Here is a 12,411-nt window from a genome sequence, read left to right as displayed (position 1 = left end):
CTTCACTCTGCTTTAGCTCCTCAATCCGCTTTTATTAACAAAGTTACTTTTAAAAAAAAAAGGAAAACCCTTTTTGAATAAACAAGCCATTTAAATGATTATAAATTTCTCATGTTTAAAAATACAGGCCCGTGTAGTTAAAGGCAATGCGGCAGATGAGGCTGTTTTTCTTCTCTTTGGTACTCTTCCATCCACAAAAGTACCACTAAGGAGGCTGATTCTGAAAAAGAAGTAACATTTTGCACATCAAAGATGGGGCCTTTCATACTCTTCACTGGTTTGCTGGTTATGACTGATGACGTGGGCTCCGAAATAAGAGTCTTTTATTAAAAGGATTTGCCTGCAAACTGATTGAAAAGCCACACTGCGGTTAATTAACTGCACTGAGCTGTGTTAATATAATGAAGCGCCCGAATCCTATTTAGCTCAGGTACACAAGGGTTGAAGATAAACTTTTTTTTTAAACTCATGAGACATTATTATTCTAATATGTCCTCATTTTAGGCATTATGCCACTTTTTTTTTTCATTTTTCTTAACCTTTTATCTAAGCTGATTTTACCAGAAAACCTAATAGACTACTAATCATGTACGGGTGAATTTGTTGGGGTTTTGTCGTAAATGAAATTCCCAATCACTATTAGTTCATCTATATGGTAATGTTTCCTGACGTAGGGCGCTGGGGGAAGTGCAGCGTCAGCATGGGCTGAAGCTGCTGTGTGACTTTCAGCGAACAGGCCGAGGTTGAGCACCGCTCCGTCGCTCCAGAGCCGGCCGAGGGGGGCTGCTTAAGGAGAGAAAGAGTGCCTAACACCATTTGCAGTTTGGTCACACACTGCACGCATAGTCCATTACTCCAACCCACGTAGCTGCTCTCAAGACCCACTCGCTTCAACAAAACAGAAAAAAATGTCTTGCACCTTTGCACCAAAGCTTGTGTCTATGAAAACTCACATCAGATTAATAGTATATGGAAGTAAAAGTGGATTTAGAGAAGACAGACGGGAGGAAATACGGAAATTTGCGATGTTACAGTGAGCTGTTATGGAAAATCCTTTTTGTTCTGTTTAATTTTTCTTATTGTAAAAAACTCCATTTATATCGTTTAACCGACTCAGCAAAGCAGAATGTGATCCACAAGCTACGGAATTCATATTTAACAAATCCTTTAATTGCATAATCAATGCATGCAAAGCCCTGCAAATGAGGCTGGTCATCAATACAGCATGGGTCAGGTTTGACATTAGCCCCCTGACATGTATTGATCCGAGTGGATGCTAGAGCCCGAACCCAGAACTGAACCTTCCACCTCTCATCCTCACCCGGCTAATAATCTGCTGGGAAGGTTCAGAGCAAAAGAAGTTTGAGGACGTTCATCGTGGAGGTTTTGGAGGGAAGCCACAGATGCAGGAACACCAGAGAAAAGACAAATCCTCCCAACAACCTTGAGTTGTGAAGCATGCATCAGCTCTGTCTTACCTTTAGTTTTGCCAGCCAAAGACTCATCCCAGCTTCTCAGAAGTAGCATGGTGGTGCAGCCTGGGCCTCCTCTCTCCCTCTCATAGCCTCAAACTGAGAGAAGCCCAACCTTAAAAGGGAACGACAACAAATAATTGATTACAAGATGTCACTGCCTCACATTTCTTGTCTTTGAAACTGTTTTATTAAAGTCTAAAAAATAACTTTTTGTAGAGTAGAGAAACTCTTAAATTACGCTCATACCGTCCTCAGCAACGTGTATTCAAACGACCACTTTTAATCAAAACTCTCGCATCCACGTGTCGCTTCGCAAGTTTCTACGACTTTTTTCTGGCTCATCGTACAAAACACGCGTGTTGAAAGTTAGACCAGCTCAAACTTTGACCAATCATGGACTCTGATTTGGGATTGATGGATCTATGGTGACCTTTTTAATTCATGGAAGTGCCAACAGTTTGTAACAAATGAATAATTGTGGTTTGTGTTCTACTGGAATGATATGACATCTAGTCAGTCATTTATTAGAATAGAACTGTGGGGAAAAAAAGCCTGGAGCAAGATTCACCAGATTTGCTCCGCGTTGATCACCAAGCCTCTTCCAACTGTAGGTGACAGAAATGCACTGGCGACAGTCCAGTGTGAACACCATAGGCTAAACACACGTTGAAGATTGCACGTTTAGCGCATTGTTGGACAGGCGTCACGTGCCCAGTGTAAATGTAGCATTATGTTTACTAAAAACAGCCATTTTACTCCTGCTTTTGCTTTGTTTATACAAAGAACGGTTCACCTGAAAAGATGCCACCTGTCAGCATCAGGACCAGCAGACAAATGACTTTAATTAAAACAACTGGATCCGCATCCCGTTCAGGTGGCGCTCTTCCAACAGCTTTGTTTGCTTTAAGCAGCTGCACTTCATTGAATGCGTGTTTTAGTCTTCATCATGAACTGAACTCATTAGAGCTCAAAAATGCAGATGTTTAAAAGAAAAGCAACAGAAAGGGGGGGGGGCAGCAATTCTGAGCATCCGTTTTATTTTTTTAGAACGAAGGGAGACAAGAACTCACAGCAGTTTTAGTCAAAGTCCTCCACAGGTCAGGAGGCTAATGCAGCAGTTTGGAGGTAATTGTACTCCACAGGAGCAGCTTCGCTTCTCTTCCTCCCAGAAGATGCTCGGAGAAGTTTGTTTTTCTGACACCCGGCAGTCTGTTGTTGCAAAAAGAACAAAGAGGGGGTCAGGAGTTGGTGACAAGGAGTTAAACTCAAATAAAACAAAGTAGTGTTTTGGGCACAATGTGCAATCTCTAAACCTGCTCATTCAGAGGTAGCTCTTTGCGTGGTTTATTTGATTTAAACATATATAGAGAAATGAGTCAATGTTTGTTGTTAATGTGTTGAAAAAGTCTGTTCAGTGAAACTGGATGGGTTTTCTGAAGAAATGCCGATTCCAGACTGTGGATGAGAGGAAATCCACACTTCTTGCAAACAAACTGGGACAGATTTAGTGTGGGCCACATTTGGGGTAAATAAATGGTTAAGTGGAATGTGTCAATGAATAATAAACCAGACTCTGCAGGGCAACAGATTGCACTTTTCATTTTTAATAGATTGATGGACCTCACGCAAACAGTAACATGTGATCCCCAATTTAGAGAGCCATCACGTGTAAGCTCTCGCACCCAGCCGCATGAAATAAAAGAGAAGCAGATTAAAACAGAAGTTTTGCAGCTCTTACTTGATATGCGGCAGCTCAGCTCGTCCTAATCTTGTAAAGAGGCCTAAACGCATTTCTGTGCACTCTCTGTACATCTCTGCTCACGGACAGCGTCTCTGTCGATACAAGTCCTCTTAATCAGCTCAGATGAATTATTGAATAGCCTTTTTATATCAGATCATGACCCATATTCTGCTCGCCTGAAGTGAATATACGGCCAATAAAATGGAGATGTACTTTTTAAGTCGTCCCACATAGACTCCCCGCTCGCTCCATTAATGGGAGAGAGGCGTTCAGAGGCACGCTGCAGAACGCTGCCAGCCAAAGATGGAGCTCTGTAGACTGATCTGCTCATTTATAATAAGATGATGGATGAAGCAGCACTGCGGCGACACCCTTGATGTGAACTGGCGGCGTTGGGTTCGAGGCTCTGAAGTGGATTCTGTGATCCCTGGATGGCTCACGTTGGAAGTTAACTGAATGCAAAACACCTATTAGGGGGGATTGTTCTGGTTTCATTGGGGCGAATGCAGCGCTCGGAACCACACACAGGAGCTGTTGTCTCATTAGGCAGCACATGGGGGGAGAGAGGAGAATCAGTCGGGGGAAAAAGGGAGGGGGGTAGATGATGAATCTACTTAGCCCCCGCCGCCTCCTCTCCCAGCATGTTCATCATTGATGACTGCAAACACAGCTCTGCTTGGAGATTCTTTTTAATCGTTCCGTTTGACAGAAAACTTTCTCAGGCCAAGAGAGCATCCTCTTATTTTACACACTTTAACGGTTCGGCCAAATTGCAGATGGTAATATTATGAAAGACGTGCAGAGTAAACAGGAATGATGTAAAGTAAAATACCCTCTAAAATTGATCCATGGAATGGATCCAAATTGGCATGAAAGAGAGGCTCAGCTGCAGGAGCTCAGGCTCTAAACTAGTGCAAGTGTGAGGAGCAAAACCCCTCAAACCAGGTGTGTCAACGTCACAAACCGTCCATTTGCCCTGATTTGCCTTGGATTTGTCTGGGAAGGTTTCAGGTGATCAAAAATAGTGCTGAAGATCAGGTAATCATTTTAATAAAAAGGCAACAGCCTTTCAGAAGCAGAGCTTTCAGCATTGGGACAATCTCAGCAGACTACTTGTGATTAGACCATCTGAGGGTCGGCTCAGGGGTCAGGACTGTCCAAAGAGCAGATATGGTGTTTAGGTGAGGCCATAATCCAGACTGTCTGCACACAACTGTAGATTATTAGGAAGTTTCAATGGCTCCCATCACACTAAAGAGTCTTTATGAGTGTGTGAACGAGTGTGCAGAATAACATCTTCCCTCTGCTGGGACCTGAGGCTTTTTCATTGGAAAAACAACCGATAACTGGAACTGCTCGGAGAAAAGAGCAGTTTAGTCCATTTCTTGAGAGGGATTTCTTTATTGATCTATAGCCATCTCACACTAACACACCCTGTGCTGCTTTAAAGACACACAACTGCTGGTTGGATCGACAGAAGCAGCTACTCCACGGACCGGACAGCTGCAGCTCAAAGCCAGGAGCGGAGATTATTTCTGAACAGCATGCAAGGTTTGGCCTTGTGACAGACCCATCCGGGCTGCACCCCCAGAACCGGATGGATCATGCAGTTACAATCAAAGAAAAGACAGTCCTCCGGCACACATGACACATTTATTTATAGCGCAAAAACATGCAACAACAAACATATGAGCCCATTTAAAGCAGCATACTCACCTATTTAAGACTTAAATGGGTACCTTATCAAAATTTGGTGAGTTTGGTGGGAAATTGAAGCTGCAGCTGTTCTGGCAGCTAACTGACAGAGACGTCGCTTGAGTCTTTAATCCTCGATTGTGAAATCCCATTACGATTCAGAGATCAGTCCGTTAAAGCAAACAAAATGCGTCCAGATTTTAGATCAGTTTTTGTTAATTATGCGTTTTTGGAATCTAATCCAGGATTTAAAGGGTAATTCCACAGGAAAACTGCATCCGTTTATGGCAGCAAGAGTGGCCCATAAGTCCCACTTCCAATTATCTTCATGATAGGAGGAGAAGCTGCATTTAATCTCCTTACAGGGGGGGAATGGAAATATAAAGGAAAAGGAGGTGAATTATGTGGCTTCCTCTGCTGTGCTACAACACTCTACACACATGCAAAACAAACTATCCCTTTCAAATCCAAGCCTTCAAGTTTCAATTTTTTCAATAAAACTAGTCTGCGTTTCACATTTTGTGAGTTTCAATACTTTAAAGGTTAATAAACAGCAAATATGAGGAAAATGACTTTAAAATAAAACCTAAATGGGAAGGTGGATGGGGTGGGAAAAAGAAAAAAGGAGGGAGAGCTGATTGAAGAAGAATGAAGCCAAAAACTGTGAAGGAAAAACCAGGCGGGAGGGGAGAAAAATCCGTTTGATAGTAAAGGCTGCGTTTTCTAGTCCATTCTCATTGACTGCTTGTGTGTGTCTGTCTGCAGGGAAGGGAGCTGCTTGAGGAAGATTTGAGGCAGAGGGAGGGGGGAGGAAACGGGGGCAGCAAAAAAACGAGGTTTCTGATCAGAGACGACCCCCCCCTCTCTCTCTCTCTCTTGATGGGACTGGCTTTCACTCCTGGTTTGATAGGTTTGCTCTTCACCTGAATAAGCCACGAACCTGAACACACCTCAAGTGGAATGTTCTAATGCCAAGAGTTGTGCTGCTTTTCAGTGTGCATGGTAGCAAAACAAAGAAACAAACACCGGTGAAGCCATGGGATGAACTTTAATGGAGGAACAGACTCTTTGTGCAAAACAACATGGAAAACAAAAGAAACAGTCAGAATGGCATTTGGGGACCGGAGACGGAGCTGGCTGGATGAGCCTCTGAGGTCGTGGATGAGGAAAGAAAAGTCAGACGCCACAGATGGAGGAAAGAGAGCGATGAGAAGAGGACAGTAATTAAGTGAGAGCTGGGCTGGAGGAGCTCGGCCAGAGGAACGTGGGTGTGTGTGTGTGTGTGTGTGTGAAGGTGTGCAACAAACACAAAACACCTCGCGTGCACAGAAAAAGAGACTTTGAGACAAACACTAAACACTAAATCGACCTACCTACGATTAGAATTAAGAATCGGCCAAAAAAGATTCAAAGGATGGTGGGAGGAAAAAAAGAGAAGGGGGGAAAATAGGAAAAGGTACAAAATTGAAAGAGGCATAAATAGAAAACACAGGCAAGCCAATTAAAAGACTCTATCAAAGGTGGTTAAAGGAAAGAAATAAAAAAGACGGATGGAGTTAAAAAACAAGAAAGTAGCCAAAGTTACGGGTGGACGGGGGCGGAGGGGAGGAGGAAGGAGGCGATGGAGGGAGGAGGGAGCGTGGGCTGCAAGTGATAGCGGATGGAGAGGGAAGAAGGAATGGATGAAGACGGGGGGAAAGAGGATAAAAAGAGGGGAGAAAAATCCCCCTCCTCTGTCTCTTTCTCCTTGTCGCTCTGCTTCTCCTCGCTCCTTGTTTGGTTCATAAATAGAGGAAATTGTTGACCAGGTAAATGGCAAAATAGATGAGAAGACAGAGGACCGAAAGAGCAAGCAAATGAAAAGGCAAAGCACCTCCCAGCAACGCAATGAGAAAAAAAAAGAACAAAAAACGAAAGATAAAAGCAAATACTCCGGTGGCCTCCGTTGTCTCCAGTCTATAGGTGGAAGGGGGGATTGGCTGCTGCCAGTTGTTCCCCTTCCCCGGCTGCCTTCTGCTTTCTTCTGTCTCTCCTGCCAAAAAAGACTTCCCATCCAGATGACACAAAGCAGGCACAGATGTCCTCTTTTTCCCCCCAACTCTGGTCACAGAGCTCACGCCACTCACACAGGTTATACACTGTTGCAGCAGCAACACACTGTATTACCCATTCTGCTCAGTGGGAGGAAAAAAAAAGGCATTGGATGGGGTGAGGGGGGGCTGCTGCTAGTCAAGCACTGCCTACCTCAGGAGGAAAGATACTGAGCTGGAATTGCTCTGTCTCCCCCCCTCCCGCCCATCCCTGCAAAAAGATGGGAGGTGGGCCCGCTTGCTGCATTAGTATTCATTGAAAGAGTGTGAGGAGAGAGAGATATGGAGAAGGTGGAGGAAAAGGGGGGGGGGGGGGGGGCTCCAGCAAATGTCGAGGAACCAACCCCGGTGTGAGACTAATAAGAGACTAGCTCCACCTAGAGTCGATCGTCAACACAGAAGCTGGGAAAGGTTTGAATCAGTTGATATCACTGGAGCGTCCACATGTGATGACGGAGGGTAATGCTAACTCTAATGTGCCCCCCCCCCCCCCCCCCCGCCACCACCACCACAGTGCACCCCAACGCTGACATGTGTGCAGAAAAATGGATCCTGCAGGATAGAAACATTCACAGAGGTGAAACGCTGCTGCTTCAAATGAGCCTGAACAGCGTTAAAGAGCCTCTGGCTCCAGACTGCATCGTCAAACCGACAGTTGCTATGGTAACTAGAATACTGCTTTTGTAGGTTTTTTGCTCAAAAACTCTGGGAAAAAAAGCTACCATTGCTTGAAATACAACTCAGAACAACTTTTGGATTTTACAGAGTGAATTAAAGTTGTCACCTCGAAATGTCACATGAATCTTTTTTTTAAAATAATCTTTATTTAATTTCTCTACATATCTCAGTTCAAGTTTTTTATTTAAAAAATTTTTTCTGGTAAGATAGATGTATATTTCTATTGTTGTGTGTAAAAAACATGCATTCTTGCTCAATAAGCAAAGTAAAGTGTCAGTGTCACTTTCAATTTTTATCCTTCCATCAACATTTTCAAACAAAGAACAACAAATAAAACAGGATTAGGTAAAAACAAAGTGAGATTTAAAAAAACATACAACACCAACAAGAACTTTCAAGCATGAGGGTGGAGATATGATGATTGGTTTGCTGTTCCATTGCAGTTCTTTTGTCGAACACTGAAAACTGGTATTGGTCAGCTTAAATAAACGCCCTAGTTGGTTATGAATGTGAGCCTTCAGTAATTGTCAATATGCTAGAAATACTAAATGTTTTTTATACGCAAAGCCTTTAACCATTTACTAGTTTAACACTTTTTTCATAAGGAAAAGCATTTCGTAAGAATTTATAGAGACAAAAATCTGCTTTGGCAGCTTTAGAACAACAAACATTTTGCTGAATAAAAATTGTAAAAATGACAAGCAACTAAAATACAATGATGCCCGGAGATAATTTAAATCAGTAATTGAATCAGGGTCTTCTGCTGTGAGACAAGAATGATGCTCAATGATACACCATCGTGCAGCCTTTTTTTTTTTTAAACACAGATTTTTAGTAGTAAAAACTTCATTTTTGGGGTTTCTAAAGGTATCTCTGACAGTTACCATTAGGGATGTAACGATTCATTTAAACAACGATTCATATCATAGTCTGTGGTCACTGATCCCATTCGCAGTCGATCTTGGTTCATTTTGAACGATCCGGTTCACCGACCAAAGATCAATCCGAGACTTCAACCAGTGTGACTCAGAGATAAATATCTAGGTACTGAACAGAGCGGGAAGTTTTCCAGATTGCTTTTATTTCTTGCAAGATAATCAAGTGTAAATGTGCACAAACAAACAAGTAAACAAGAATTAATGTCAAATCCGTTCACATTTTAGTTTCATGAAGTTCATCCCACTGTTGTTTTTCCACATCAAAATACGGTAATATAAACAGTATTAGAACATTCTAGCACCCTGTATGCTCACATCTGATTCGCTTAACAACTTTCCTCCGACGGATCGATCTGGTGGGATTGTAAGAATAGAAATCGATTAATCGAGTCATCGTTGCACACCTAGACGCCACCCATGTGATCTAGTTCTTTAGAATTCTTTATAGACGGAGTAATCTTAATGACACAAAATGTAAGATCTTAAATTAACGGAAATGTGTCAAAACTGTTTTTAGCCACATTATTTACAGAATAACAGACCACGGTGTTTAGTGGTTAGCACTCACAGCAAGAAGGCCCTGGTTCAAATCCCAGCTGGGGCTTTTCTGTGTGGAGTTTGCATGTGTGGGTTTTCTACGGGCACAGTTTCTTCCCGCAGTACAAAAACATGCTTCATAGGATAATTGGTTCCTCTAAGTGTCTCTAGGTGTGGGAGTCATGGTGTGAGCCTGTGACAGACTGGCAGCCTGTCCAGGGTGTTCTCTGCCTTTGCCCAACAGTAGCTAGGACAGGCTCCAGCAACCCTGTTACCCTGAAAAAGATATAGTGGGTTAGGAAAATGGATGGATGGTTATTTTTGAAATAATAGTTAATGATTCTTAAATTTATTTTATGTTTCAAGTACCATGTGTTTGGAAATACTGTTCCAAGATATTTTTCAACTAAGCCCAAGAGTTTGCCTATTTTACAGTCCATCATTACTGTCCAATTGTAAGACTCGAAACATTGATGTTTTGTTTTTTTCAGTTTTTCTGTTTCACCTTTATTTATTTTTTGTTTCTGCAGTTAATCAGTATTTTCATACATATATTTTTATTTCTTGTCACAGTTTAGATACCTTGGGTTTTTGTGTTTGTTTTTTGTCTTTACTTACCTGTTCTCTGCTAAAGTTGATCCCTGAAGCTGAGTTTCTATGAAGTTATAAGTTTCACTGCATCTTGTCGCATTCAGAGTCTTGTTTCCTGCTGACTTTCCGCGTGACTGCGCCTTCAGTTATTTTTACTTTCAAACGTCATCGTGTAAAGCTGCAGAAATAAGGAGCGCTTGCTCGACGACACTGTGACGCTGCCGTGAAATGGCGCCACCTTGCGGTCAATGAACAGATCGATTGTGCAGCGTTGGATTGAGTTGGCCTGAAGTGTTGCTGCGCTGCACACCTGCTGCAGACATGGCGGGACTGGCATCGCCGTTAAGAGTCTGTAGAGGGATATTAAAAGAATTGCGGGCCATGCAGGGTCCAAGTTACAAACGATCGCTGGCGTACAGTTATGTCATGGATCAGTTTCGAAAGAATAAGGTGGGTTTTTCTAGTACTTCGTCGCAGCTAATGTTAGCCTAGCTGCTAACCACCAGTGATGCATAAGAGAGAAGTACAGAACGTCCGTTTTGTTGTTTTCTCAAATAAAAAACGCCATAGTTGTGTGTTTGAGGGTGAAGGCTGGGTTACTGACTGAAAACATGCGCTAAAAGTCAGCTGTTTTTGCGAACATTGTTGTCCAAGGTGACTGGTAGGACAAGCTAGCATTAGCCACAAGTTTATACTAATGATTTGGAACACTACAAATTAGTACAAAAAACCGCAACACTGGGTGATGTGTGGGTTTCTTTGTAACCGAATGAAATGTTAAAAACACGTTTAAGTTAATTACATTTTTGTTTTGTTTGTAAACCCTCCACAAAGCGTTTTTTTATTTAAGCGCCTAACTTTGCAAATCAATTGGTAATATAAATCCGCCACGAGAAATAGGTCTTTCAATAAAAAGTTATTACCTATATATTTGTTGATAAGAATCAATGCCTTCTAATTAAGCTTTTATTAGTTAGGACATGAAGCTTTTATTTTTTTACTGATCCACTATAAGTGAGGAACATCCCACTATATTAGCTCTCTGCTACTCCATTAAACTTGTGGTTGTAATCAGACTGTCAGCCAGCAGCAGTAAAGTGCTCTGGATTGTGCTCACATCTCTTGAGCGTCAAGGCTTCAAGCCCACATTATTCAAGCTTGGAGGAGCATGGCTCACCATGACTTCTTCAATACATGGTTGGTCACTAATTTTAAAATAACAGCTGGAAGCAAGTTGCGCTTGTCATTTTGTATTTTTTCTTCTTTCTGAAGACACAAAGTGAGGCACATTCATGTACATTGGATGCTGTGCATAAAGATACTCGAATGCTTTCTGTCAATGCGGCCGCAGGAGTTGAAGGACGACCCTTTCTGAGGCTGTATCTTTTTTTTTTTTCCTCTCTGACAGGTGACGGGGGAAAGGTATTGCCGTGCCCAGCAGGAGGCACTCCATGCCTCACACACATATCTGTGTTTGCTGGCGTCCACCAGGAGCCACCAGGCTTTGCACAACCTTTATCACGCCAAAGGAGAATGCAGCACAGAGGAGGCGGCCGGTCTGGTGGGGCTCCGGCTCCCCACACAGCCAGGAGGAAAAGGCTGGGAGAAGTGAAAACATAACAGATCCTGCAATGGAGAAAGAAACTTTAAAAGTCATCAGACATTTGGGCTACAGTTAAAGGACCTCACACAAAAGGTCCAAAAGACAAAGGTTCTTTACATTCAAACAGAAATATCCAACAAAAGTCGGAGGATATTTTTGCATGATGGACCGAGGTAACAAGTTGTATATGCTTTATCATTGTTGAAAGTGAATAAAAAACATATGTAAAAATGTACGATAGTATGTATATTGTATAACTATCATGACCTGGTTAGTCTTCTCTTTAAATAAAGTCCCACTCCAATCATCTTTTCTTCTATTGTAACAGCGTTCAATGGTCTTTCAATTATGATTAGGCCGGTTTTGGCCAAAAATAACCATTTAAAAACTGTCTTTTTATAATCTACCAAACAATTTGCCGGTGTAGTATTAAGGCTTGTGTATAGATGTGTGTTTGCAGATACACGGAGAAGCTTATGTGTGGAAAGATTAGGCCTGCATAATATGAGGAAAACTTGCGATATGGGATATCAGTAATCAATATTGCGATGATTTAACTTGCGATATTTGAACAAATAGTAAAACAACCAAAAACAGAATTTCTATTTCACTGCAGTTTGATTTAAATAAGAGTCAACATACTTTAAATTATTCTCCAAATGAAACTAGTCTGCATGGGAGGGGAGCGTCTAACATAAAATGGCTTCATCCGATTGGTCAAATGCATAAATTGGATTTATTTGATTCGCTAAATACTTCAAGCTGCCATAAGATTATTTTAGCACATTTAAAGCAACCATTTATTGCGATTTTCTCCATCTTCTGCTATATGCATATTGCACAGTGTGATATTGCCATAACGATAAATTTGCGTCTTACTGTGCAGGCCTAGGAAATGTGTTGTAATATTTTTGCACAAATAATTAAATGATATTAAAGGTAGTAGGAAAAAGACCATCTTAAATACAGAAGTCAATTATTATTGTACATATGAGCTAAGTCATTCAAATAATTTTCGAAGCCTAAAATAAAAACTTTAAGTTAGTAAAATAAAGTTGAATAT

At 41.7% G+C, this 12,411-nt stretch overlaps 2 protein-coding genes across 4 annotated transcripts in view; one reads left to right on the top strand and one right to left on the bottom strand.

Moving 5' to 3' along the window:
- The window catches only part of grin2b (glutamate ionotropic receptor NMDA type subunit 2B), a 157,145-nt gene extending 149,923 nt beyond the window's left edge, over positions 1–7,222 (bottom strand). The window contains exons 1-3 of one of the 3 annotated variants that reach the window (XM_020705461.2): positions 6,285–7,222; positions 2,546–2,684; positions 1,479–1,587 (exon numbers count right to left, since the gene is read on the bottom strand). In XM_020705461.2, the coding sequence (XP_020561120.1) occupies positions 1,479–1,505 (27 nt within the window). In that variant the 5' untranslated portion in view covers positions 1,506–1,587; positions 2,546–2,684; positions 6,285–7,222. The other 2 variants (XM_020705462.2, XM_004071951.3) reach the window with 2 other exon arrangements.
- Positions 7,223–10,000: 2,778 nt separating this feature from the next.
- On the top strand, positions 10,001–11,657 carry fmc1 (formation of mitochondrial complex V assembly factor 1 homolog). The gene is made up of 2 exons (XM_004071808.4): positions 10,001–10,195; positions 11,154–11,657. The coding sequence occupies exons 1-2, from the start codon at positions 10,067–10,069 to the stop codon at positions 11,355–11,357; spliced, it is 333 nt and encodes a 110-aa protein (XP_004071856.1). The 5' UTR covers positions 10,001–10,066; the 3' UTR covers positions 11,358–11,657.
- Positions 11,658–12,411: the final 754 nt, after the last annotated feature.

Source organism: Oryzias latipes, chromosome 8 (genome assembly GCF_002234675.1).
Source record: "Oryzias latipes chromosome 8, ASM223467v1".
In the NCBI taxonomy this organism is placed as follows: domain Eukaryota; kingdom Metazoa; phylum Chordata; class Actinopteri; order Beloniformes; family Adrianichthyidae; genus Oryzias; species Oryzias latipes.
This window is presented reverse-complemented; position numbering and strand designations above follow the sequence as displayed.

Bases quoted from the DNA above. Each gene is read 5' to 3' on its own strand.
- fmc1 (XM_004071808.4), top strand. From the start codon at position 10,067: ATGGCGGGACTGGCATCGCCGTTAAGAGTCTGTAGAGGGATATTAAAA. The intron at 10,196-11,153 runs GTGGGTTTTTCT...CCTCTCTGACAG, and splicing joins ATCAGTTTCGAAAGAATAAG to GTGACGGGGGAAAGGTATTG.